The sequence below is a fragment of the Colletotrichum scovillei genome (assembly GCF_011075155.1).
Source record: "Colletotrichum scovillei strain TJNH1 chromosome Unknown Contig00002, whole genome shotgun sequence".
NCBI classification, from domain to species: Eukaryota; Fungi; Ascomycota; class Sordariomycetes; order Glomerellales; family Glomerellaceae; genus Colletotrichum; species Colletotrichum scovillei.
In genome coordinates this window covers 1760874-1786774 of record NW_023336260.1, presented here as the reverse complement: position 1 = coordinate 1786774, position 25901 = coordinate 1760874, and the positions used below count along the sequence as shown (strand labels likewise).

Here is a 25901-nt window from a genome sequence, read left to right as displayed (position 1 = left end):
GGTAGTAGCAGCGGCCAGTGAAGCAAAGTTACAAACCAGCATCAGCACTGCTTGACTAGGGGGGCGGTACTTCGTAAGTTGTAACAAAAGTAAGGTACGGCAAGGTATCCGTAAGGTAAGGTAGGTGGGCTGCAGGGCCAGGAGAAGAAGACGGAGCGGCGGCGTGTGGGTGCGCGCGGTGTAGCCGGGATCTAAGGTAATCATCTGGCGCAATCGTGGGACTGGCAACCAGGGTGTGTGGGAGGGAAGTGGCCCCAATGGCCCGAAGGGGGTGTGCGCTTGCTGCTGCTGGTGCGTCTGACTGTCTGTGTCTGTGTCTCTGCCTGTGCTGTGTATGTGTGTGGACACTTGGAACGGAACATTGAACAACTCCTGGGGGCAATTGCGACGCCAACTGCAAAACTGCAACGCTCTCAGCGCCAATTCCAGCCATGACAGAACTGTCTAGTGTTGCCATACCTATTCCATATTCCCCATGACTGACAACGGCTGCATTCGTTTTGGGGGCTCGTGCGGTTGGGTTTCTTCTGTTGCTTTTTGTAGTTAGAACTCCAGCAACAAGACCTTTGCCCCTGCTCTTATCCTCATCTTGGCTTCTGTTAATTGTTTTCCAGTGACGCCTCCTGAACCCCGAGTCTTTTTTATTTTACGTTGCTCCCGAGCTTCGCCCCTGACTAAGGTCACTGATTACCTCATGGGCTACACCAAAACCGTCACCTGGCGCCGCGAGTCTTCGCATCATTGCCACGAGTCGACCTTGAAGAACGAGACACACGAGAGAAAGAGAGTGACTGTGTACATTGGAAAGAAGGACGGCACTTGTACGGATAGAATTGTGTCGACGACTCGATGGGCGTGGCCGAAGTGACCAACGAGATTCGCACGGGTGATCCCAGCCCGCACTGCAGCTTTCGGTGCTCGGGCGCCACACCTGGGCCGGGTCCCCTCCCACTTCTCTCCTTCCATCTCCTTTTGACCACTTTGCGCTCTTGCTCTTGGTCTATTTCTGGGCCAAAAAGAGATCAGTGGGGGGATCGCGAGAACCTCGCACTAACCTCGACTCGTCCAGATCAACCAATATCTATCCGCTCCTTGTCTGGCGCACCGCCTACCTACGCAGTACCAATCTGTCAGATGTCACATCGCTCACAGGTTCATTTACTGCCCATCATCCACGAGGACTTGAAGACCTCTTCTTTGCGGATAGGTGTACGACTATGGATACCATTCCTTGACCGGTGAGACATCGAGTCAGGGCTAGGTCCGGCTGTGCATTTTCTACAGGAAGACTATTCATGGCACTTCCCGGGGGCAGCACGTAAGACTGACTGGGCTGACTGGCTTCAACTGACTGGACTTGGGTAAGCTGAGCTGATGGGTGCTAGAACTCATTGCCACGCTCCCTCGCTCACTACGACCTTTCGTATCTATCGGTACACGCAAACACACCCCTCACTTTTCCTCGTCCGGGGTCTAGGGAGCGCTTGCGCGAGGAACGGAACACGACGACGCACCTGAGTCCTGAGCTTGGCTAACGAAACATTCGGGGGGCACGGTCACTTGAGGCAGTTTTTAGGGTCCAAGGGGACTCCTGGGTTCGGATTGAGCTTCAGCCTCAGACCAGCCTAGCATTCTGGGTGACTGGCTCGCCAGAAACCAGTCCATCCTAACTCTCCATTGGACGGTTTAGATCCGGCGCGTCTCGGAGTGGGAACTGTGGGCGCTATGCTTCATGCTCCTGAGAGCCGTGTTCCGTGTCTCTTGAACTGAACACATGAGAATTGCAAATCAACAAGACTGAACAGCGATGACAGCGGCATATGATTGATTCGTGGCTCCGATCTTTATCCCTATGGATTGATATTCGTCAGACTCCATGTGTACGCAAGTCCGTGTCTTTCGATTTCACGTTGTACTCGGTATCGGTCTGTCGTTCCTTAGACCCGACTTCCACCATGACTTTATTTTGAGTTTCCGACGGACCGACCAAACAATTCTGTCAACTTCTTTTTTCCAGACCGCCGGCAACAAACCTTGATACCCAGTTCGATGTCAACAACGAGGGGGAAAAAAGTCCAGTCTGCTATCGATAACGTACGATGCGTGCTTCTGAAGAGGGGGGTTATGACGCTGATTCGACTGACTACCTGTGCCAAGCTCCAATGTAAGCTGCATAGCCCATCATTCATATCTGCAATGTATTCAAGATCCTCTAAAACCACCCGGATATGGAAGGTAAAATGGCATGCAACAGTATTGCAGCAAGATTGAAAGAATGATGGCATGTGGCTACGGACGCCAATTGATCTTCGGGAGATTTTCGTGAAGAAACCCAGTTCCTTGTAAGATCATATCGCCAAGCTCCGGCTCCAACTTCCCACGGTTGCTTCTCGAAGCCGTTTTAGCTTCAGATCAATTCACGAGGAAACGATCATTGCCAGTGTCGCCATGGCTCCTGGTCAACGGGATGGAGACAAAGGGACCAGTTATCTGCCATGCTCCTTTCTTGTCCAACCTGAAGTGAGACCTCCGGAGGGAATGCAGAAGAGCTTCCATTCCAATTCCCGTCAGCGGCCCGGCTGGTGCGGGATGCCCCATCCGGCCTCGACTTAAGGTGTGCCTCGAGAATGCTTGCCTTAGGTAAGGTTACTGAGGTAAACACGTTCGGTTAGGTAAGATACCTGGGCTTACTCTGTAAGGTAAGATGTGTTGACCCCACCAGCACCCTGCCAGGTGCCCCCGAACACACTTTGCCCCGCGCCACTAAGGCACCCGACCTCTGTGGCAGCGTCCCCATTCGCTCTTGCAGTGGCCCTGTCTGGATGGGCACCTCAAACGGATCTGACACAAGCTTCGTCCTCAGAACGATCTCCAAAGGAAACACACCACAAACGAACCAAACCCCCTTCGCTTCCTCACACCCTTACGCTACGATTTGCCAACCTCTGACAGCACGACAGAGAGGTAGCATCCTCCGAAAGCGACCATCCTTCTCAGCCTCGTCTCGTCCGATCCCCAGCGAGTTGGACCAACCTACCTTCAGCCTCGTCAAGCCAACCCCACATTGTGCTATTGCAGGTAGTGACGACAGCTACTCCTACAGCAGTAGTACCCCACCTCGGAGCTTCGTGAACATCACAGACGAGCAGCTCTCACGATGGAGCAGACCAAAGCTCTCAATGCTCTCGAGGTAAGCCGCCCAAACCAATACTACACACTCTGCTCATCTACGGACGCAAATGCTAACCACCTCTCAACAACAGCCCTTCCTGGCCCTGAGCAAGTCAGCAACATCCCCCCGCGCCGCAGCCGACCTCGTCACCCGCGCAACATCAAACCCAAACACCTTCCTCTTCACAGAGCTCCTCGAGACCCCGCAAATCCAAGCCCTCGCCCAGTCCCCCGACTTCGAACCGCACCTCCGCCTCCTCGAGCTCTTCTCCCACGGCACCTACGCCACCTACCAATCCGCCTCGGCATCGGGGAGCCTGCCCCAGCTCAACGATGCCCAAACCCTCAAGCTCCGCCAGCTCTCCCTCCTGACCCTGGCCCGCGACCGCTCGAACCTGACCTACGCAGCCCTCCAGTCCGCCCTCGGCCTCTCCTCCACCCGCGCCCTGGAAGACCTCGTCATCTCCGCAATCTACGCCGGCCTCCTCGACGCGACCCTCGACCCCCACCGTCAAGTCGTCCAGGTGAACTCCCTCGCCGCCCTCCGCGATCTTGCCCCCGGCGCCGTCCCGCCCATGATCGCCGCCCTCCGCGCCTGGTCCAGCCGCTGCGAATCGACCCTCGGCGACCTCGAATCCCAGATCGCAGGCATCCGCGACGCCGCGGCCCGCCGCCAGCGCGAAAAGGCCGCGCAGGACGCCCGTCTGGCCAAGCTCGTCGAGGACGTCAAGAAGGATCCCGAGGCGGGGGGCGCCGGTGGTCCCGGGGGCAGGAAGCTTGCCGTCGGTCATGCACAGCACGGCGGCAGCAGCAGTGGGGAGAGGGTAGGCGGCTTCTTGGGCCACACGTCTAGGGCGCAGCGGTACAATAAGCGAGGTAGCACCAGCATGATGGACAACACGGAGGAGATTGACGACGAGGCCATGGACGTGGACGAGGAGGATGACGAGCAGGAGAAGAAGCGTGCCAGCCGACGGAAGCTTTAGTGGATTGATTGGTTGCTAGTAAAGCCGGAGCTGTAGAGGACACTTCCGGCTCGTCTCGGGAACACTTTTCCCGGCGTTACCCATGGGGACCATCGGCCAGAGAACCCGTTGGAGGCTCGGTGGCACTTGATAGACGGTCAGGACGTGGCATAAGATGATGGCTGAAGGGAAGACAGCCGAAAAGTAGCACAGGCATTATCACGATACATCATGAGAACTCAATAAACACAGTCAACATCGAATTCGATAATACTAACAGAGATTAACCTCTGCCGTTTCCTGTTCTGTGATGCCTATCTAGCGTGCCATTGATAAAATGTTAAGGGAATGTAGAAAGTGAACGAATGTGTCGAAGCCAAAAGTCTCCTGTCGCCTCTCCTCCGCCTCTTTCTCTGCCGCCTTGCAGTTTTACCTGCCTTCGGTGGCGAGGATTCCGGTGTCGATTCTCGCAGTGTCGATAATGATACACCAATGCCTTGTTTACATTGAAAAGAAATTAAATCTGTCCCTTGTTGAACGCCGTGTGCGAGGTTATGTCCCCTTGGGGGCCTCGACTTTCCCTACGCCATGCCTCTCTGGTATCCTGAATGGAAGACCGAATCAAAACCGAAAATTTGGGAAACTCTGTCGCTCAAAATCCTGGGGGTCGTAACGTTCGTAAAAGCTCTCTCTTTGACAGACAAAGCGTCCATACTATTACATCTGTAATGTAGAATGGGGCCGCATTGTTGTTGTGTCTGGGGTATTGCAACGCATCCTTTGTTGTGGTCCCGGATAAAACAAGGCATTTTACAACCGTTTGCCGGGGACAAGGATGAAAAGCACACAGAGCGCGGCGTCGATTAAAATTGTGACGGCGAGGACCATGATAGACCGCTTAGCAAGGAGCTTACGAACGTAGGGCTCACGAATTCGAGAGAAGTTGAACGGCGTGTACTCGCTGAGGCCGATGAGAGCGAGGACAGGATCCAGAGAGTACTGGTATGATGCGAGGAAGTAGACACCAACAGTAAATGGAAGGATAAGCTGAAAGACAAGTTAGCAGGAGGTAAGATATGAGGTCATGAAGAAACTCACCCAGCATCTGGTAGTTCGGGGGGCATTGAGGAAGATGAGGATGAAAGCGGCCCAGAAGCCACCAAACATGGCCAGAAGACCAACAATCATTCTGATCTGGAGAGTGGTCGGGATGAGGTTGCCAAGGGCCTTCATTCTCAAGAAGTTGGGGAAGGCATCGCGTTCCATAGCCTGAAAGACGTAGTCCTTGGCAACGTCAAACACCTCTGGATCGTCTCTACCAAAGTCCTCAATGGAAGTCGTGACGTCCTGAGTAATGGAGCCCGGGAGAATGATTTCACGCTCTGCGCCCGGAAGGAGGAAGGTGTAGAGGATCTTCTCCGCCGAAGCCCGGATATCCTGTCTCGCGACAGTATGTGCGGGAGAGTTGGAATCCGTGGTCAGGTCGCGCGGGGTGCTGAAAGCCCCACTGGGACGGCTGCGATGTTCTCCAGTGCTGCTTTGAGGGGAGTCTTGGGCCTCTTCTCTCAGGTAGGCCGACATCTGGGCATCCTGGTTCTTCTCCTTTTCGGTGGCATACATTGATGGGCCGGCGGCGGAATGGCTCATGTCACCAAGTCCATCCAAGATCTGAGAAGACCGCTTGGAGCCCGACTTATCCAAGTCAGGTGTTCCAACTAGAACGGATCTGCGGAGTTCGCGCACATAGTGCCGGCACAAGGACATGTGCTGAGCAACATCGAGCCTATCCTTCGTTAGTGACCAAACGCGTGATTATGGGTTGCCGTTTGCAAATACCAGAAATCGAGGTAATCGACGGATTTTTGCTGATCTCTCATGAAAATGTAGAACGAGAAGAGGTCGACGGGCGGCAGGGTTCGACGACTCAAGACCTCAAACAGAGTCGGCAATCGGTTCCGGTGCAGGTCTGGCTGAGGAGAGGGCGAGCCGGAGGCCCCAGTTGATCGGTCCTCCATGATATCGAGCGGGTTGGATTCGCGAGAAGAATCGAGAATCGAAATCAAAATTATGTAGTGATTGATAAAGAGAAGTCGGACGAAAAGGAAACGGCGGCCGACAGAGTCGCTGTCGTCGGGTGGTGCGAAGTCGAAGTTTTGGTCGTCGGAGAAGCGCGGTACGAATATCGTAAATGAGGTTTGGCAGGTGCACTCCGCAAAGGTTCGGTCGTAGCGTGGCTGTCTACTCGTCGGTTGCTAGGCTTCCCCCAGGTCGGTTTGTGTACTGAACGAGCGTAAGAAGGGAAGGATCGCGCACGGCGCAAACTGACAGCGTCAGTGTGATTGACGATGGCGCTGCAGGGCGTGATGGCTTGAGTCTTGGATGCCGTTGGGATACGGCATAACAGCAGATCAAGCAAGCACTCAGACCCAGACACTAATTTCGTTCAGGTTGTCTGGTCAGGGGGGATACGACCCACCTGTACGTACTTTCCTCCGAAAAAGCGCGCTTTCCCACTGTCAGTGTGGTCCCACCCACACACGAGTCCACCTTACTGCAGCGCCTTAGCTTCTCAGGCACTCAGACGTTTTCTTGAGCAACGTCACGTGCCCCATCTCGAGAAAAGAGGGACAGGTGGAACGAAAACGCCGCATTACCTCAGCTACCCAGCCACAAGCACAGGCCCCGCCTCAGCCACGGAAAAGCAGGTAGGGCTTGCAATTTCTCGCTTCACATTTTGTGGGATGACCTGCCGGACTACGCAAAACCATCACATCGACAACTTCTTAGACAATTCGACTCCGCGATCCCGACGACCGAACCGCCCAACGAGAGGTACCGCCAAAATGTCGACCAAGCAGAAGAAGCCCGCCGGAAAGCAGCGTTCCGCCATCGCTGATGTCGTCGCTCGCGAGTACACCGTCCACATGCACAAGCGCGTTAGTATTTCCCCGAGGAGAGAAAAAAGGACGCCGTCGACAGCGAATTCAATGGCCCACGATGGCGAACCGGTAGCATAGCATAGCAATGCTGACAATTTTTGTTCTGTAGCTCCACGGCGTTTCCTTCAAGAAGCGCGCTCCCCGTGCCATCAAGGAGATCAAGGCTTTCGCTCTCCAGGCCATGGTACGTCTTGTCCCTCTCGAACCCATCCCGAAATTTTGCATCCAGCACCCAACAACACCAATCGGCACCATATCGAACCACACTATATGGATAGATACCAGAAGAATGCTCACTAACCTCGTGATTCGTATAGGGTACCTCCGACGTCCGCGTTGACCCCCAGCTGAACAAGAAGGTTTGGGAGCAGGGCATCAAGGGCGTTCCCTACAGACTCCGCATCCGCATCTCCCGCAGACGAAACGACGAGGAGGGTGCCAAGGAGAAGCTGTACAGCTACGTCCAGGCCGTCAACGTCAAGAACCCCAAGGGTCTCCAGACTGTTGTCGTTGAGGAGTAAAAAGTTCTCTTTGGGATGGTTTCAGGGCGGCATAAAGGCATCGGAGTTGCATTCGGCATTCTAGTCTCACATACAAAATCGACGGAAATGTGAACAACGCTTGATTCCCCACACGACTTCGACGACTTTTTACTAGTATTGGACCCCGCGATGTGGTGGAATGTTATTTTTTGTCTGCGCCAAAGTGCGCGCGAAGGAAGCGTTGCGTATGTGTCAGGCAAATGGTGAACGATGACGAAGGCTTTTTGGGACATCAATCTCTTGTGGTTCATGTAACACACATCGTCCAACAGGGTCTTCTTTTTTTATCGTCTTGGTCGCGGTCTGCCAGAAGCAGATGAACAGGATATACCCCAATCCTGAAGGCCAAGTCCCGACCATGCAATGCAGTCCAATTCCTAACAAAAAGAGTTCCAAAACAACCGGCCCGTAATCATACATGATAGACTCCAATTCTCCAGTGCTCGAAACAATGTTTTCTCATTCTCGTGTCATCCACAAGCCAGTCCACGCTCACTCATCCTCAACATCGCGGTGACGAGCGAGGACCTTACGCTTGAACTCTTCGGGGTCCTTGTCCCACAACTCTGCGGCCTCGCCGTTGAGAGGAGAAGCACTGACTCCATATTAGCATTGGCAAACGAACCACTTTTTGCCGGGGCAACTCACTTGTTTGGCTCGCCCAGCAGACTCTGCAAACTGAGGAGTACAGTTTGAATGTTGTAGGCGGGTGTCCACTTGTCCTTTAGGATATCCAAGCAGATGCGGCCAGAGAAGTCGAAGTTGGGGTGGTAGATGGGCGTCGTGAAGAGCACCGTTGGCGCAGCGTAGGGGTAATTGTTGGGGAACGACAAGCTGAGCTTGAGCGTCAGGCCGGCATAGGGAGTCTGTTCGGGTCCCTCAATCGTCGCCGTCCACGACATGAGGTTGCCGTCTGCCGAAGGGAATGCTGAGACGCCGGGAGCGGGAGAAGTCATAAGCTGCATCAATTCCGTCTGCAATCTGTGGTCATGGAATCAGTCCATCTGGTCGTAGATGAGACGGCAACGTCTTGCAACGAGATATTCATACCTCTTGGTGACGCTCTGAGCATCAGGTCCCTTCCTGGCGCCAGCAATCTTAGCTGCTGGAACGCTTCCGGGAGCGGAGTTCTGGGTGTCCTCCATGATGTAGTCCATTGTCGCAAATGTCGTGAGATGGAAAGAAGCAATCGCAAAGAGCACTGGTCGAGGCGAAGGGGGCGTCTTGAGGCTGGGAGGCTGGGATGAGAACTGGGATGAAGCAGGTAGGTGTTTGCTAAGGCGAGGTGATATCCGGCCAGCCAGTACTTATGTGCAGGGAAATGCAATGTGCGGGAAGATGATCAAGGGGAGAGGTTGGAAGCCTGCAGCGTCAAGAACAACAGAAGGCAATTGTTCTGTAGGGCGAGAAGGGCAGGGATGGGGAATCGGAGACGCTGGTACCTGGGCGACGCGCTGACTTTGGCACCCGCTTTTGGCCTAGCGTCGTCGCCGCCGTTACCAAAGTCAACGGCGAGTACGAATCAACGACCTCACCTTACATCTTAATTCGAGCCTTAATCGCACCTTTTTTACGCCAATTTCCAGACTTTCAATGACTTAATGATTTCCTTTGGATCAACCATGACTTATGGAAGGTTTCTGTTCCCCAAGAGCGGATTGAACATGCATTTTCAATTGAGAATGTACTTCGCGATTGGTCGCCTGTGATTTACGGAATCACTGGTCTCTTTGTGATACCTAGTGACTTGGGCAAAGGCCACGGTGCTGCAGTTTGAGGGATACCTCGTTCGCTATTTCAATGCTACATAGTTGGACGTTTCTTCCTTTGAGCAATAAATGTGTCCATTCAAAAGAAAGCATCGTACACTTATACACAAGTTTATAGCAAATGATGTATTTGATTATCAGCTACTAGGAACGCCTGAACCGCAAAGTTGTAGGACAGAGCCTGTAGTATGTGTCAAAAGTTAAAACATCATCCTTCAGTGGTCTGGTCTTGAGTATGTACTCAGTGTTCATGCCCTTCCTTGTCATCAAATTTCGGTCCTCGTGAGCATCGATACCAAGTTCAAAGATCAACAATGCCCCTAATCATATCTGCTTTGCAGACTCAAGTATACGTGATATCGAAGCTGGCATATATACCACATTTTGAGGAGATGAACTTAATTTGAGTTTAATGCCAATGATCATTTCTGCTTTACGTAGGTATGCAATATGCTAACCTGTCAAGCTATGGTTCTAAAGCACCCATGATACAGGCAGGATTGAATGAGTCTGGTCTATGGAACTTCTTGCCTTTTGCAGCATATTCACTTCAGAATAAAGTGCTTTAAGAAGAGCATTGCACAAGGCAGTAAAGGAAGCCACGCTCCTTCCCACTTTTCCACTTCCCTTCTTTTGTTTTTACATCTCTCCTCAGGCCTTCTTGCCCTTTCCAATCCTACACCTTCCAAACTTATCTCACCTCAGCTTCACAAGTCTGGGAATACGGTGTTATTTTCCGCACTATCGTCCTTAATCGTTTGATTTTTAGGTTTTCTGACAACCTGAGAAGATGGACGGGGAAGATCTGATCGAGTTCGATCCTGAGGAAGATCTGATCCAGTTTGATCCTAGTCCTACTGAGGAAGATCTGATCGAATTCGACTCTGATCCTTTTGAGGAGGATCTGATCGACTTCGATGCCGATCCCATTGAGGAGATGAAACACCTTTGCCTACGGGAGGACTGTGTTTGTACACGTCACGGTGTTCAGAAAGATGGCGCAACTACGTAAGTCACACCTTCCTATACCTAAATGGCGAAAGCTCACTGATAAACTAACTTAATCAAGACTTCCAAGTACCACAAACTCCTCATCCAAGCACCAGGCCATCGTCTCGACCAAGTCATTGAAGAACACTCAGTCCGACGTGCAGACAACTCACAATACGACCAGCCCCACCGGAGTTCAGGTCGTTCTGCGAAAGAAAGCAGCCGAGAAGAAAGAAGTTGCCACAACAAAGCAATACAAGCGAGACCCAACCGCTTGCTTGGTCGGATTTCATAACCACTATTTGTGGGAAACGCTTTATGAACCAGGCCATCAGTGTGATGTCTGCAAGAGGATGCAGACCAAGCACATCCATACCTGCCCCAAGTGCAATTTCAAGATATGCTGGGCCTGTCGATGCGACTATGGACTTACCAACAAGACTGCCAAGTAAGTGCAATGACATGTTTACTTAGTTACTATCCTAACATCCTGCAGAGAATTGCGCCGCCGACGTAACCGAGTCTAAGGGAGGCGTTTTGATGCGGCTCAGTGATCAACTGAGGCCGAGGCAGGAGCGCTGTTCTTTCATTACGCGAAAATTCTGTTCCAAAGAGCAGAGAGAACAGTTCTACTGATTTGCGCAAATTGGCCAGGTGCCGCATCCGATTGCTGAACTTGAGTACGAGAGTTTGGGGCTCCAGTTGTTTGCAGCTTTTTCTTGGCGGAGATGGGAAGGGGAAAGAGACTGGCGGGTTTCCAGGTCTTGCATTGGCGACTACAACAATCAGATCGCAATTCACTTTCTAGCCCTATTATCATTGATGTGCTAGTAATCACATTCCATGGTGACTCGATAGGTAGCTTGTTGGTCTTGGTGGGAGGTTAGTTTTGGCCACAAAAGCGGCGACACTATAGGGCAGGGATCCAGCTGCTTTGGAGGGGTGTCCTGGAGGAGTGGTGGCGGACTGTTTACCTGACCAACACTGCAGCAACCGCGATAAGAGGGCTTATCGGCCAATGAATTCGCGTTGATGCAGGCGGCAATGAAACACCTTCCATGACTCCAAACAAAACACGCCAAAAGCTCTTTACGCGGTCAAGACGCGCTCCAGAGTGCCACCGCGGGGGAGACAAACGACTCAAGACACACCTCAAACAACATGGTGAGTTCTTATTGACGCTGGACCCTTGGACCCTTTGTGCGGAATTCGCCCTATGCTAGTTCGATACGTCATCTATCCATCTCATTTTGCCTGGCATCGTTTGCCTGACAGCACCGTGAATCGATATCCCTGTTTCCCCTGTGCTCGGTCGGTCTCAGTCATGAATTAGTCTGCCGCAGACTCTCTCCCAAAACCATCTGAACTTCTCGGCTCACTCAGCAAAGATGCAGCAATCACAGCTGGACCCTCTGCCCAGTGACTTGCCCTTCAGGGTCATCTCGAAGACCATTGGGCGAGGGGCTTATGCATCGTAAGAACTCTACCCCTCAATTTGACGTCTGATGAACCCCGCCACTGACTGCGGGCTTTCAGAATCAAAAAAGCCGTCCCTCTAGACGCAAACACGCCAGTCTTCGCTGTCAAATTCATTCACAAGGGTTACGCCGTCAAACATGGCCGCGTGTCGGCAAAGCAGCTTCTCATGGAGGTGTCACTCCATTCACATGTCGGCCAGCACCCGAACATCATTGAGTGGTTCGCTTCGGGAGAGGACAGCAATTGGCGATGGATCGCCATGGAGTTTGCCGATGGAGGCGACCTCTTCGACAAGATTGAGGCAGACGTGGGCGTCCACGAGAACATTGCTCACCTCTACTTTCTGCAGCTCATCAGCGGCGTGAGCTTCATCCACTCAAAGGGCGTGGCGCACCGAGATCTGAAGCCCGAAAACATTTTGCTATCCGAGACGGGAAGTCTGAAGCTCGCCGACTTTGGCATGTCAACCATGTTTGAGTACAAGGGTCAACGGAAGACGAGTTCCACCCTTTGCGGGAGTCCACCATACATCGCGCCTGAGATCCTCGCCTGCGGCAAGGCAGAGAAGAAGGCATCCCCGGACGCAGTAAAGTACTCGCCAGATCTTGTTGACATCTGGTCATGCGGTGTCATCCTCTTCGTACTGTTGGTTGGCAACACACCCTGGGATGAGCCGTCGAAGGGTAGTTGGGAGTACCAGGAGTACGTGCGAACGAACGGCCGCAGCACAGATGCGCTTTGGGGGAGGATACCGTCAGATACCTTGTCACTGCTTCGAGGCATGATGAACATTGACCCGAGCAAACGCTTCTCTTTTCGACAGATCCGACAACACCCATGGTATACGAGGCAAAACCCACATTTGACATCGGACGGCGCGATTTCCGACCCGATCAACTTGGCCACGCAGATGCTAGAAAGTCTCAAGATCGATTTCAACCAGCAACCTACAGCCTCTCAAGGCAACCCGTCCAGCAGTGATCCCATGGATATCGATAGCGCCGGCAAGGTCTCCTTCACCCAGCCTGAAACACCCATCAACGACGTCGCGTGGGATTGGGAGCGCCCTGCCCTCAAAGTCATGAATCCTATTGCGGTCTCCTCCACACAACCTCTGACCCGAAGCGTGAGCGGTGTCGCCAACCGACGCCTGTTCATGGAGTCCCTCGCAGAAGAGCCTTCCATCAGCCAATTCTCGCAGACCCCAGGTGTCCCTCTGACCCTCACCCAAGCGGCCCGTCGCTTCCGCGATATCGTGCCGTTCGAGTCCCTCACACGCTTCTTCTCACACGTGCCGCCCCAGCTCATCGTGCAGATGCTCAGCGACGCCCTGCACCAGCTCAACGTCCCGCTGCCTCCCGTTACGCCGAACCTGTACTCGGACCACATCGTCATCATCAAGATCAAGACGCTCGACGCGCGTCGACAGTCGCTGCACGGCGAGATCCACGTCGACAAGCACAAGCTGCCTGAGGAGCAGGAGTTGCTGGATATCCGGTTCGTGAAGATCAAGGGAGACCCGTTGGAATGGCGTCGGTTCTTCAAGAAGATTGTCGTCCTCTGCAAGGATGGCGTGTACGTGCCGGATGCATAGGAAGGATGCCGGCTTGGATAGAGCGATGGATTGAAATGATGTTTACGCTGTATAGATGTATAGATAAGACCTGTTACGAATGAAGAAAGAAAAATAATACCCCTAGTAATGGTACTCTGGGCCAACATGATACTCGCTAAGAGGTGTTGAATGATGGCATCAAAGAAGGACAAGAAACACCACCTCTGCCTTCAAAGGTTCAAGGTCTAGAGGGAAACTTACACGGTGACAGAGTAGAGAAAGAATACGACCATCACCTTGAAACGCAACGAGAATTACCGAAATCTAACAAAAACCTCAACGTGCTCCATCTATCTAAATCCAAATACACCAACCCAAGCCCAATCCAACACCTCCATCTCCTTCCGAATCCAAAAGACGCAGCTAAGAAGCATGCTTACCAACACTTAGGAATTGACAGAGCTATATCCATTTGTGGCCCCTGGCCCCCCTACAGGTCCATATTAACGTCGCCGTCCTCATCATACACGTAATCTGGGTCCTCGTCAGCCTTTGGTGGAATGTCGGATCCGGGCTGCCGATAGATAACGTTAGACGTCCGCTCTCCATTGGGGAGCTCTTTATTGACAATTCGGACGAGCGTGCGGCAGCTATCCGCTCTCAGTGGAAGATATTGAGCAAGTTCGCCTCTGCTTCTGGCAGCTTCAATGGCAGCCTGCTCAACATCGTCGTTGAAACTGTCAACCCAAGTGCCCTCATAGCACCTATCCTCAATAATATTCCGTAAAGAGCCATGCCATCCCTGGAACTCTACTGTGATCAATGCGAGCAGCTTCTGGAAAGTACGGCCATGACCAGAGAGGCCATCCGTGTTGAGTCGATCCCTCTCGCATTGAGGACGTCTGCAAAGAAACATTTGGAGGTAGGCGTGTACCATCTCATGGATGAGAACCACGACCGACTCTTCAAATGGGATAATATCGAATGATTCCTCTCCACAGAAAGAATTCCAGATGGCAGATGTTGAACATTTGAGCCAGAGCCGAATTACCGAGAACCACCCTCCGTCCCCGCGATGCTCTTCTGCTTCCCCCGGTCTCCCCGCAGCGGCCGAGACTGTGCCCTTCAAAACACCAAATCCGGTCTCCAACTTTGTTAGCGAATGAGTTTGCGAGCTAGCAGTTAGATTGTGGTGAGGTCTCGTCAAGGCACCAAGGAAGTAAAAGTCGTCAAGATGCAACATCATTGTGTACAGCGCGCTTTCGAGGCTTTGCGCCATCGACTTGACTTCTTCCGAGCCACCACCTTTCTCAAACGACTTGAGTGCCTCCGGGGTGAGATTTCTCCAGGCTTGGGATAGGATTAGTGCGTCGCGGTAAATCTTCTTAAATCCAGCTCGAGCCGCAGCCTGCTGCGGTCGAAGCTCACACTCGTGAAAGTTTTGAGCAGTGAAATTCAGCAGCGGTGTTGCGCCATACGACCCCACGACCAGTGATACGTATGGTGGAAAATCTCGAGACGTCAGAGGCCACGGGCTGTGAGTTGACGGCTCTGGGAATGGGGGGTGTTGGCATTCTTCTACCTCTGGCCAAGTGGGATACGTTCGTCCAGCCTGTTCATCGACGGGATCTTGGGTTTGCTGGTTTGTTGGTCTCTCAGACGTCATGATGCTGAACTTCAAGTGTGATGTTTTACCGGGTTATAGTGTACTTACGAATCGAGTGCGTTGCTGGCGAATAGTGGACTTCAAGCTGCCATCCTGACGCCATTATATATAGCGCACGATAGTGAACTGTAGATTCTAGAACCAAAGATACATAATTGTTTCGCTTCCAATTCTCATTGGGAGAGAAAGAACACAGTCGGGAATATATCATGGCCTTGAACTCGGGGCCCGAGGCAGTTTCGACATGTTTGGACTGGAACATGTTAAGCTCAAAGAAGGGAGAAAAAAGCCATTCGACCCCAGTTTCATGTATTGGGAAAAGGAGTCCATACGCAACATACGTGGCATTGTTATTGAGATTGTAGTAACTCCTGTCTCTGGAAGCTATCCTCTTGAGCCTTAGCAGCTGCGACCGAGAAGCCCCTAAGAAGACCTCACTCGAAACCGCACTCCTTGTATTTATCTTTTCGAGTTCTCTCATCTGTCTGAACGGTTGAAATTCCATGGCCGTACGACTTTATGCTTTGAATCTTCTCTTGAATAATCTTTCCCCCACGACCGAGCGAGTTGTGAGGAGTGGGATAACTCAAATCGGATGACAGTCGACTAGAGCGAGTAAGTTCTTTGTCTTTGAACAAAACATTGTCAGGTTCCGTTTAACTATGCTTTCACGTGAAGTTTATTGGCCCAGAAATTTCTTACATAGTGAGTAGATCAAACCTTATAGGAAGAAAGAGGAGTTAGTTGACCTCCAGAGCAAAGCAAGCCACTTAGCCACATGAAGGATAATACTCCATGCCTAGAAAAAGCTTTGCAATGGCTTCTGACGTAACCGGTTTTCGAGACTAATTAAGATCCTCGGAAGCCCCCATGTCGGTTACACAACTCAACAAACAAGCTGGGGGTTAACTATCGGGGGCCCGGCAACTCAACATTTTGCAAGGTTGCAAGCAAACATGCCTGATTCAAATATCGGTGTGCCTTCAATTTGCCAAACTTGAAGTTTGCTCCATGGATGACTGGGACTGCAGATCTAGAATTGTTCCAGAACATGGCCAAGTCCGAAAAGAGCATCCCGTACTCGTATCAAAAATGCATAATAAGCTTGGGGAAATGGGATTTTGTCACGTTGTGCCGTCGTTTCCAGAGGGTTACAACTATTACGTGGGATGCGTGGTGGTCCCCCCTTTCCCAAATGATCATACTTAATTACCCTGCACAATAAGTTTGCTGGGTCCAAAGGGGGTAAGGTAGTGTGAGAGAGAGCTCCGCAACCCCCGGGTCCCGTGGCGAGGGAGCGGCTCTTCCCGCAAACTCTGTCGGTCCATCGGACAAAAAACCTGGGTTAAGAAAAGGGAGGCTTTTCCTCTTTTTGATTTCCTTCGATGATGTGCATAATGATATAGGTAGCATCGCCAAAATTTCCTGGAGAAGGGAGACAACAAAAAAGGGCGCTCCAGGTCTCCAGTATGGTGACGTTTGACGAGTGATATATTATGGGCGCGCGTATCGAACGAAGCCTTGCAAGGAAAATGACAAGTCACACGAGTCAAATACCAATTGCCGGAAAATCCTCTTTCTTTTTGATCTGGTGATGCCCAACACTAACCCAATTTTTCTCCTTTTTTTGATAATGCAAAAAGAGTAAGAAACCTTGTCGACTTGGCGAAAGCCACGCTCTTTAGTCCGGTATCCGAGTCGTGAATTTTCTGGGATGATTGGCCAGGACCCTTGCAAATGCGCATCACTAAACCGAACCAGAGCTGGCTGACAAGTGGTTCTGATGGAGGGAGGGGGGGTTTTCGCTTGGATAACCGCAAAAGGGGGGTGTGGTCGATCACCAAAGCTGGAAGTTTGTGTGGTCTTTTTCAGGGGATCGAATCCTTTTTACGACAGTACACTAATCCTCGTATAAGAGGCGCACTAACGAAATTATGTACGGATCAAGAAAGCAGACACACAATGGACAAAAGTTTCCTGAGAAAGATGGAGGAGGTGCAGTATTCATTAGTTAAGTTTGTGAGTTTGTACGGATACATTTGTTGAAAATCATAAAAATCGACAAGCTCTTTTTTCGCGCTCTCTCACAAATAGTACAAAACTTTCTCGGTCGGCACTACAGATATCCGATAACCTAAGATTGCAAATGCTACGTTCAGTCGCTCAGCGTGCTCTTCCATGCAGTCGATAAAAACGAAACAGCCACACCAATGACAAGGCGAATCGATAGTCGAACCTTCGTACCAAAGAAATAAAAACAAAACCGAACAATAAATAATCAGAATGCCTCCCAGTAGGTATCTCATGCTGCTTCCAAATCGCAATAACATCAAATCGTAACCGGTGTGTGTGGGGGTGTGTAAGTCATGAAAGGGGAAGAAGGGCAAAGCTTGCGAAGCTTTCATGCCTTCACCTTTTCTTGACCAAAGATCTCCGCCATGAGATGTTCGTACGGAGCCAGAGGATGCTCCTCGGCCAGGTCCATATCGGCCATCTTGTACCGTGGGTTCGATGTGTGCATGGCGTGGAAGCCCCGGGCGCACTCCTGCATGGACTGCTCGTACGTGCCCCTCCCCTTGAGGATGGCGGAGGCTCTGTTGGCGGCATCTACCGTGTCGGTGGCGACGTCTTCCAGGACTGCGAAGACATCCTTGCCGGTTGCCATACGGCGATTGTGAATATAATTTCTGGTCTCGCCGCCAAGTTCCTCCTTGTAGAAGCTGATAGATGGGCACGCGGTCAGACATACGTCGATGGATCAAGAAAAAGCAAATATACACTAAAAAGTGTCCGTGTGTTATAGATACTGGCGGGGGGTGAATTGACTTACGAGAAAACGTCGTTCGAAATGTCGATCACCCTGGCCATGTCAGGGATGGCCTCCAGGTATTGACTCACGTCCGGGTATTGGGCTTTGGGAAAACAGAAGACGGCGTACGCCACGTTTATGCCAGCCAGGTCGCGCAGGAAGTCGGGGAACTTGATCCCGGCGCCCCGCGTGGTCTTCATGTTCTGGAAGCCATCGTGACGCTCGAGCAGGTTGCAAGTCATGAACTTGAGAGCCGAGATTTGCAACAGGCTGGCCATGACGGGGTCAAAGATGTCAGGAGCCTGACGCAGCAGGCCCGCCAGCCCTTCGAGCATGGCGTTGGGCTGGGTCTCGCCGTTGAGGAAGCGCCGCTGGAAGTGCTGGGCCTCGTCCATGCCGCCTTCATTCTGGCCCACGATGTCGTCGTACTGAACGACGAGCCAGGTGAAGAGCCCAACATAACCCTGCACCTCTATCGGGTGACGGGGATGGCACATCTGTTGCGGGTGTTCCGTCAGCACGCTACTTATCACAATCACATTTTAATCCATGGAGAATTTCCAAAATAAAATCGAGGTATTACTCAAACGTCAAAACGTGGCTTTAGGGTAGCATGAATGGTAGGGAGGTGGGATACATACCGCAGCTAGTGAGAAGCCCAAGCGGAACCCCTTCTGGGACAGAGGGGTATCGAGTGGCCATCCGATCTCGACGGCTCTCTTGTGCATATATTTCAGCAGCGCTTCGACGGACTCGCGCTTGACCCGTGGGACGCCGGGGTACTTGAGGTCCTCGAGCATCTGTTTGCAAATGGGCTTGCAGAGGGCAGCCAGCCGCTTGGGCTCCTTTGCCAGGTCATCTTCGAGGCGGATTCGCTTCGGGGCGCACATTCCCCACACGGAGCTGAGCATCCGGAGCCACGGCTGGGCAACCGAAACAGCGGCGCTGTTGATTCCTCCAGGGCTGAGACCGGGAGGGCTGACCATAATCTTGGGCGAGGTGGACATTAAGGGCAACAAGTGAGAGCTCAAGAGGAGCGAGCTCTAGAGGAAGGGCGGTGGGTTAGTAAGGGCGGTTAATACTGGATATGAACTGTCGGTGTAGGTAGAGTTTAGTCTAGAAGAAGCACAGACAAGAAGCTAATGGCCATATCCATGAAACCTCTTGACGGGGGAGACCTGGGCTTTTTATTCCTAACATGGGCTCGCGATGCTCCCATGGACAGGGAGGTCGATATGAAAGGCATGTGGGTGGCAGGGCATCGAGAGGTTTCCATTTCGAGCGAGGTGCCGGGGCGAAGGAGGAGGAGGAGGCATTCGGCGGTCCAGGTTTGGCTACGGCGGCAATGGTGAGGTGGTGAGCGAGGCAACGATCAGGAAGAGGTAAGGAATAGTGGCATCAGGGCAAAGTGAGAGAAAATGCGGTACGATTTGATACCTCGATCGCCAGCCATCGCTCCCTCATCCCTAGGCCAAACCGAACCGTTTGACGGTTCGCCGTTGGCTCGTGTGGCATGTGGACAGGGTTAAGAGCAGAGTGGGCTTAGTCCCAGTTGCTAGTTCAACAACGCTGCAGGTTTGTCCCTCGTTGTTGGAGGTACACTACTTTTGTGTACACACGCTACAATGTGCATTGGTACCGCGGTCCAGCCAGGGTTGACAAGTTGTTAGTGGAGAATGGGCAAGCATTCCCAAGGGTCGTGGCCATGCAATGCAGCAAGAGAAAGGTGGTGGTGGTGGTGGTGGTGTACAAAGTTTGTGCGAGAGTGGACGGAGGAAGGTCCGTGACGGAGACCAACCACGCAGTAGAGGATGGATCATGGTGCCAGGAGATATCAATCGAACCAAGGTCGAGTGCCGATACGCAGTCTCGGGTGCAGACTACACTACAGAGTCCAGACTTGAGGTCACAAGAGTGGTGTGCTGTCATGGTGCTGCTAGATGTAAGGGAGTGTGTGGGTGAGGTAGTGTGCTCCGTAGGCGACTCCGTGGAAGGGGTTCGATTGTGAGATCATCCCGAAACCGCATCAACTCCCGGATCGCATCATGGTCCATGGATGTGTAGTTGTTGACGGCCAGGTTTCCCCAAGTGTGCCTAAAATGGGTGTATTCCCGGGTTGACGATATATGTGCAGCGTAGTAAGACGGCAAGAGAGGTGGCTTAGGGCAGTGCCAAAGACGGGAAGCATGGCATATTTTCGGAGGGGGAGTTGCGAAGTTGCGGCGTGCGGTGCGGCGATGACGACGCACGTGAGTTTGTAGTCAGCAAGGAACATGAACATGGTAACCCCGAGTCAGGAGACGGTGGGACGGCAGGAACGGGTCCCAGAAAAAGAGAAGATAAAAGAGGAGCCCACCCAAGAGCGCAAGAGCCGTCAGTGTCTGTCAGGGCCTGTGTTACTCCGTACCTGCCATCCCATGCACGCAGGTCGCAGGAAGGAAGTGGGGGTCATCTGGGGTCGCGCGAACATTGGCTTCCTAAACATGACATGATCATCTGCAAATTGCTCCTCCATACACTCCGTACCCAGCACACAAACCTAGCATTCAACCCAGTACGGAGTGCCTACCTAACTGTCACGACGGGTCCAATTGTGCCCGCCAACGGTTGCCAAGTGGGAAAAGGGGGCCCCTTCCTCTACTGTGTACGAACAACTTGCCTATCCTTACACAGTATCCGTACAGGCTACCCATAGGCAATCCATCCATAAATCCATCCCATCAGAGCCGTAATGCGGTATCCGTAGGTGGCTGCGGGCCATGCCTTGGAGCCATGCCGTGGCTTCGTGCCTTGGTGCTGGGGTGGGCGGGGTGGCACGCTGCACTCACAGACTTTCCCAAACCCAGAGCAGTAAAGCTCCAATACACACAAAGATGGTTGCCGCTTTCGCTAGGTGTTCCGTCCCATTCCCTCTGGTCCCGTCTCAGCTTCGGCGTTCCGTGAGCCGTACGGGTCTGGAACTGTGGACAGTTACGGCGTAGTTGCTTGTTCACTTGGTGACTATGTGGCTGTTGCGGCCGTTGTATGGAATCATTCGAATCAGACGAACACGCGCTCCAACACGCGAACTGCCGGATGGCGGATGGGGCGCAGATTCATCATTCGGAGGGGGTCTCAGTCGGAGGAGGGAGATTGCGTTTGCAGAATGGTCGAGGCATCGGAGCGAGAAACCTGGAAAAACCTTGCTTTCGCTTTTAGATCGCCGAACATTTGAATTACCATGGATGGTCCATGACCTATTTTTCTGCCCACTCGATGTTTTGGGTCTGGTTGTCCTACCTTACCAAGCGTGCAAGCCTGCCACCACCTTGCTTACTCCGTACGTTACGCGAACCTGCGGCTTTGCCTGCGTGTCGTGTCTTGACGAAAGTGTTCCATTGCCCTCCACTGGTAAAAGGGAAATCCACAAGGTCTTCTTGGTACGTTGGGTCTCTGCACAAATGCAGCAGAGAAGTGGCCGTTTTCAGCCGTCGCCTTCTCCACCGGGTCCATGCCGGGTCATAGGGTACGTAGTGTAGTAGGCAGCCAAAGCCAGAACCAGGCAAGCAACGCCAAGCAAGGGTTCTTTCCCTTTTGCTACCGTCTACTGCACAGTACTTGTACGTACTCCGTACTCAACTCACCACAAAGTGCAACTTCGCGTGCTGGTTGCGTGGTGCATCTGTCATCTAGCTTCATTGTTCCCCGTCCACCATCTCGTCAAATTGTGTCACTATTCCAGGCAATGACCGATAGACCAGCCGCTCGCCACGCTGCTGCCAGTACGAGTGCCGTGCCGCTCTCCTTGGAAATGTTCCCGAATGTCTCTGATGGCGACCACCACACGCATCCACGCTCCACGACCACCGCCAGTCCACAAGCACACAACCACGCATCAAGACTTAGTTACGACACACACCCCCTCCCTCTTGCCCTTGAACCTTGAACCTTCCCACCTGCGACCCCTGGATAGCGTGAGTCCGTCTCCTTCTGAAGGAGGGGGAAGCTAGCCGTATCCCGTCGAACTTCGTCGACCTTTACGCCCCATTGGCACGCTGTGCCCGTCTTTTTCGGCTTCTCTCTGTCTCGCTGGAATGTCTGGCTGGAGTCTGGACCCCTGTGCTATGAAAATCTCAACCCGAGCATGGCATTGGGAACAGCCGACAGCATCGATGCCCCCAGAGATCCCCTGCCCAAGCCGCTGGGCCCGCATCTGCGCCTTCTTGGTATAAACGCCGGCGTCCCGTTCGGAGTCCTCACTTCTGCGCTGGACGCGCTTCAGATTCGCCCTGCTGTTGCATTGTTGGTGTGCGACCCAGACACTCACACGCCGCAAGTCAAGTCAAATCCTGTCAGCAGCAGCAACAGCAGACCCGTACGGATACTTCGTAATACCTACCTTACTCTCGGAAACTGAGTGTGAGACTGAGTGTTGGAAACCCACCCCTGCCCTGCCACCCTTTCCACTCTCCCACAGCTCGACCTGCAGAAACTGGAGAAGAGAGAGATACCGGTAGCAACAGGCCCTCACCTGAGACCTGATCTGGAGCACAGGAATCGGCACATCAGAGACAGGAGAAAAGCACATACGGATACCGGTACCTTACACAGAATCTGCGAGGGGTGAACAATCGAGACAACTGTTTGTTGCTGTCTCCTGCTTGGCCAAGTTCTCGCCCGATCCCGCTCGCTCGCTCGCTCCGCCGAACCGAACCAGAGCATTGCTGCCGTTAAGATGAGCATTCAATATCGGCGTCTGGACCCTTCGAGGCGTGAGATCCGCCTGCTTGAGATCCAGTCCGCGCGCAGCCTCAGCGATCCAGTCGAGTGTCGGCTCATCACAGTTCGCCTGACCGATGAGCTGTCCCGCGAGTACATCGCCCTCTCGTCACTTTATGGCGACGCGGCCGAGACCGAAAAGATCTTCGTGGGCAGTCACGCCGTCACTATCACGGCTCATCTGGCCCAGGCACTGAAGCAGGTCCGCGCCGTCTTCTATCCGACTATCTCGCAGCGCTTCCAAAGGACGCCGGCCAGGCGGCCTCACGGCGCCCCGCGATGGCTTAGGCAGCTCTTTGGTCTCTCTAGCTCACGTCAGAGTGACTTGGAGTCGAGGTGTTTGAGGGTGTGGTGCGACTTCCTCTGCGTCAACCAACGCGACGATGTCGAAAAGTCCAAGCAGCACACGGACATGCGTAACATCTACCGCAACGCGGAGCTTGTCGTCGGGTGGCTGGGCGACAAGACGGACTACACCGATGAGGCCATGGCCGCTCTCGCGCGGATCGAGGACGCCATCCCGCCCCACTGGGGCGACCCCGGCGACCGCGAAAAGCACCCCGAAGACTACGCGCCAACTCACAAGTGGGCGGTCCCCATTGCGTCTCTATGGGCTCCTGGTCCCAACGGCGAGATTCCGTTCATGATGCCGCACTGGGCCGGTGCCAACGACTTCATGGGCCGTTCCTACTTTCAACGTCGCTGGATCCTTGAAGAGCTCGCCATGGCAAGGTTCCCTACCTTTTTGATTGGAGACACTATTGTCCCGTGGAAGCAGGTACTCCGCCTGAACCGCATGATGGAGGAATTTAAGTATCATCCGTCCGACATCTTCCCCGCGGTAAGTAACTCACTGTACCGTTCTTCTGGAATTTTGGCCTTCAGGCTAAGCCTCCGGCCGGCGCTGTAACGCTCGCCTCACCTACTTCGCCCCCCTTACGGCCGTAAACTCTTGCATGAAGAGATCTCGATCGACTGACCCGGTTTCCGTAGAACCTATCGGCCATGATAGCCGAGTTGCCTCTTGAGACAGCGCACAAGCTTCTTGATGAGTTTGCAAAGCGAGAGGCGCTAGAGGAGGCCCAGATCCTCAAGGAGACGGGAAGCAGCAGGGCGACCTCGTCCACGCGATCCACCGACACCAAGTAATTGGCGTGACGTGCGTGCCATCGTTACTGGCGTTGTTCGGGGTTCTGATCCAGATTTGAGTAGGATCCCGGCGAGAGAGGCAAGGTAGCAGGCGGGTATGGGATGGTCAAGTGCTTATCACTCACCTCAGTGACCTCACTTGTAGCAGGCAGGAGTTGTAGACCAGCCTGGAATGCTGCCAAGCCATGTCCGAAGGGAGGCTTATGGTTTGAGGGGTAATGGGAGGGGAATTCCACGGAAGGAGGGCTTAGCGTTGTAACGAGGATACCCAAAAGTTCCTTCTAGCTTCATTTTAGCAGGATCTTTGAACTTATTTCTTTTCTTTCTTCTGTTCTGCTTGTGGCCGTTTTGCTCCTTTTCTTCCCGCAAACACATGCGCGCACACGAGACGAAAAAAACGTACGGTTCCGTCGTGATATAAATACCAAGAGCCGCCTTCCCATAAAGTGTCCGGAATGCGCGGGTACGCTTGCCATGTGGTATTGAAGAATTTCGGACGAAACGGGACGAAACGGGTCAGACTGGAGCGTTTTCCGATGCTTCGGCATAATACACACCCATCGCATCACATCACATCAACCCCCTCCCCCCGCCCACTTCACGCCCAGGCTCCATGTCGTGCGACCCCAATGATTCGACTTTTTTGCAAAGTATGAAGCTTGGAGAGCGGGCCAGCTCAAATGCGAGGAATGATTTGCGAACTTGTGAAGGTTTCCTGCTGGGTCTCCAATAGTTTGATGCAGGATCCTGTGCGATGATAAGTGATACTCTGGGGGGCCTGAGAGGGAGGGGGGGGGGGCTGTTTCCTCTCTCTGTCTATCTCTTCTTTGTTGGAGAACGAGAGAGGGGCCATTCTACAGACATCGCCAACCAAACAGACTGGTTTCTTTGGACAGGTATCTGTATGGAATCGATGGAATCATCAGAGTCCAAGGACTCAAAGATACAAGGGTTACCGGAAGAACTGGCCCTGCATGATTTGCGACCTGCTGACCGGCGGATTACGTACTGAGGGAATTTTGTTCGTTGCAGATACGCAAAAAAAGACAGCATTAGCAGCTCGTCTAGGTACTGCATCGCTGCATCGCTGCAGCGCGCGCATCATGCAGCTTTCCTGCGGCAATTCCGCTTAAGAAGCAAAGTGCAGCCGGGCAGGGTACGGTACACAGGACAGGGGGCCCGGGGTTTTATATGCAGGTTTTCTCACTCCAACATTTACGGAGTAATGTCCGTACTACATGAACTTTCCTAGGTAAATCGGCCAAGCGACCGAAACTTACAAAGAAAGACAAACCAACCTCTCCTCTCTCCCTTTCCCTGACGGTCTTGCAGTTGCGAAATAACGTACCGCTTAACCGAGGGAACCGACAGTTTGGCACGCGCCACCACCACCTTTCTATTCCGTCCAGTATTCCGTGTCCAACCTGAAACTATATTTGCTTGCCATCCAACCTGCACCAACGCACATATCCAAAACCAACAGCATAAACCCATCCCCGTGGCCTGGACATGCGTTCTGTTGGCCATGTTGGATTTTTTGCTCCCTTTGTCGGTGGCCCATGTTCGCGTGGCAATCACATACGATAATTCTTCACCGCTACTACTTGGCCCTGCTTCGTTGGACGGTTGGAGATGGTTTCTTTGGCGACGATCATGTACTTGCCTTCAAGTCACCTTTTGTCTACAAAGTCACTTTTCGGTTGATATCCCGGAAGGTGCGGAATTATTGACGTGTTTGGTCCGGGAGTAGTATTCTCAACTGATAACGATTGGTTCCTTCTTGGAGCCGAATTGTCCGGAGAGTCTGTCGTCCCCAGGATTTTTTGCAATTGGTATCTTTCGTCTATTCTCTCTGAGTCGCTATTTGAGATCACTACAGAGCAGGAGGTCTCGAACCGATGGAAGTCAACGACTGAACACCAACTGGCTTGGTCAAAAGTACAGACTGATCTGCTTCGCTGACCTCGTGGCGACCAAGCCGCGAGCGAGTTGGCAGAATACCTCCGGTGTTTACTCATCAGATCATGCGAGTATTCTCGCGCCCATGAGAAGTCACAAACAACACTTGATTTGTGATGGTCCTGATTAACTACAGATAGGTTCTTTCGT

At 52.7% G+C, this 25901-nt stretch overlaps 9 protein-coding genes across 9 annotated transcripts; 5 read left to right on the top strand and 4 right to left on the bottom strand.

Annotated features, from left to right (window-relative positions):
* The first annotated feature begins 2881 nt into the window (after nucleotides 1-2881).
* Nucleotides 2882-4359, top strand: HER10_EVM0000443 (PCI domain-containing protein). Its single transcript, XM_035470226.1, has 2 exons — nucleotides 2882-3190; nucleotides 3264-4359. Exons 1-2 carry the CDS (start codon nucleotides 3158-3160, stop codon nucleotides 4155-4157), a joined length of 927 nt encoding a protein of 308 aa, XP_035336807.1. The 5' UTR covers nucleotides 2882-3157; the 3' UTR covers nucleotides 4158-4359.
* Nucleotides 4360-4424: 65 nt separating this feature from the next.
* Nucleotides 4425-6543, bottom strand: HER10_EVM0000247 (uncharacterized protein). Its single transcript, XM_035470038.1, has 3 exons — nucleotides 5973-6543; nucleotides 5235-5919; nucleotides 4425-5183 (listed from the first exon to the last, which is right to left on the bottom strand). The coding sequence occupies exons 1-3, from the start codon at nucleotides 6149-6151 to the stop codon at nucleotides 4947-4949; spliced, it is 1101 nt and encodes a 366-aa protein (XP_035336790.1). The 5' UTR covers nucleotides 6152-6543; the 3' UTR covers nucleotides 4425-4946.
* A 436-nt stretch (nucleotides 6544-6979) lies between these two features.
* HER10_EVM0010726 (50S ribosomal protein L31e) lies at nucleotides 6980-7596 on the top strand (the record flags this gene model as incomplete). The annotated part of the gene is made up of 3 exons (XM_035480177.1): nucleotides 6980-7072; nucleotides 7185-7259; nucleotides 7393-7596. The coding sequence occupies 3 exons, from the start codon at nucleotides 6980-6982 to the stop codon at nucleotides 7594-7596; spliced, it is 372 nt and encodes a 123-aa protein (XP_035337651.1).
* Nucleotides 7597-8109: 513 nt separating this feature from the next.
* HER10_EVM0001186 (ubiquitin-conjugating enzyme) lies at nucleotides 8110-8774 on the bottom strand (the record flags this gene model as incomplete). The annotated part of the gene is made up of 3 exons (XM_035470941.1): nucleotides 8110-8212; nucleotides 8266-8598; nucleotides 8668-8774. 3 exons carry the CDS (start codon nucleotides 8772-8774, stop codon nucleotides 8110-8112), a joined length of 543 nt encoding a protein of 180 aa, XP_035336866.1.
* Nucleotides 8775-10176: 1402 nt separating this feature from the next.
* On the top strand, nucleotides 10177-10828 carry HER10_EVM0012772 (uncharacterized protein; the record flags this gene model as incomplete). Its single annotated transcript, XM_035482158.1, has 2 exons — nucleotides 10177-10394; nucleotides 10456-10828. The coding sequence occupies 2 exons, from the start codon at nucleotides 10177-10179 to the stop codon at nucleotides 10826-10828; spliced, it is 591 nt and encodes a 196-aa protein (XP_035337818.1).
* A 629-nt stretch (nucleotides 10829-11457) lies between these two features.
* Nucleotides 11458-13552, top strand: HER10_EVM0009464 (uncharacterized protein). The gene is made up of 2 exons (XM_035478950.1): nucleotides 11458-11850; nucleotides 11913-13552. Exons 1-2 carry the CDS (start codon nucleotides 11765-11767, stop codon nucleotides 13447-13449), a joined length of 1623 nt encoding a protein of 540 aa, XP_035337538.1. The 5' UTR covers nucleotides 11458-11764; the 3' UTR covers nucleotides 13450-13552.
* Nucleotides 13553-13900: 348 nt separating this feature from the next.
* Nucleotides 13901-15076, bottom strand: HER10_EVM0006849 (uncharacterized protein; the record flags this gene model as incomplete). The annotated part of the gene is made up of 1 exon (XM_035476422.1): nucleotides 13901-15076. The coding sequence occupies one exon, from the start codon at nucleotides 15074-15076 to the stop codon at nucleotides 13901-13903; it is 1176 nt and encodes a 391-aa protein (XP_035337311.1).
* Nucleotides 15077-17067: 1991 nt separating this feature from the next.
* Nucleotides 17068-20074, bottom strand: HER10_EVM0002984 (longiborneol synthase). Its single transcript, XM_035472675.1, has 3 exons — nucleotides 18527-20074; nucleotides 17907-18382; nucleotides 17068-17796 (listed from the first exon to the last, which is right to left on the bottom strand). The coding sequence occupies exons 1-3, from the start codon at nucleotides 18890-18892 to the stop codon at nucleotides 17478-17480; spliced, it is 1161 nt and encodes a 386-aa protein (XP_035337014.1). The 5' UTR covers nucleotides 18893-20074; the 3' UTR covers nucleotides 17068-17477.
* Nucleotides 20075-21477: 1403 nt separating this feature from the next.
* Nucleotides 21478-24373, top strand: HER10_EVM0005928 (heterokaryon incompatibility protein). The gene is made up of 2 exons (XM_035475530.1): nucleotides 21478-23484; nucleotides 23637-24373. The coding sequence occupies exons 1-2, from the start codon at nucleotides 22600-22602 to the stop codon at nucleotides 23790-23792; spliced, it is 1041 nt and encodes a 346-aa protein (XP_035337243.1). The 5' UTR covers nucleotides 21478-22599; the 3' UTR covers nucleotides 23793-24373.
* The last annotated feature ends 1528 nt before the right edge of the window (nucleotides 24374-25901 follow it).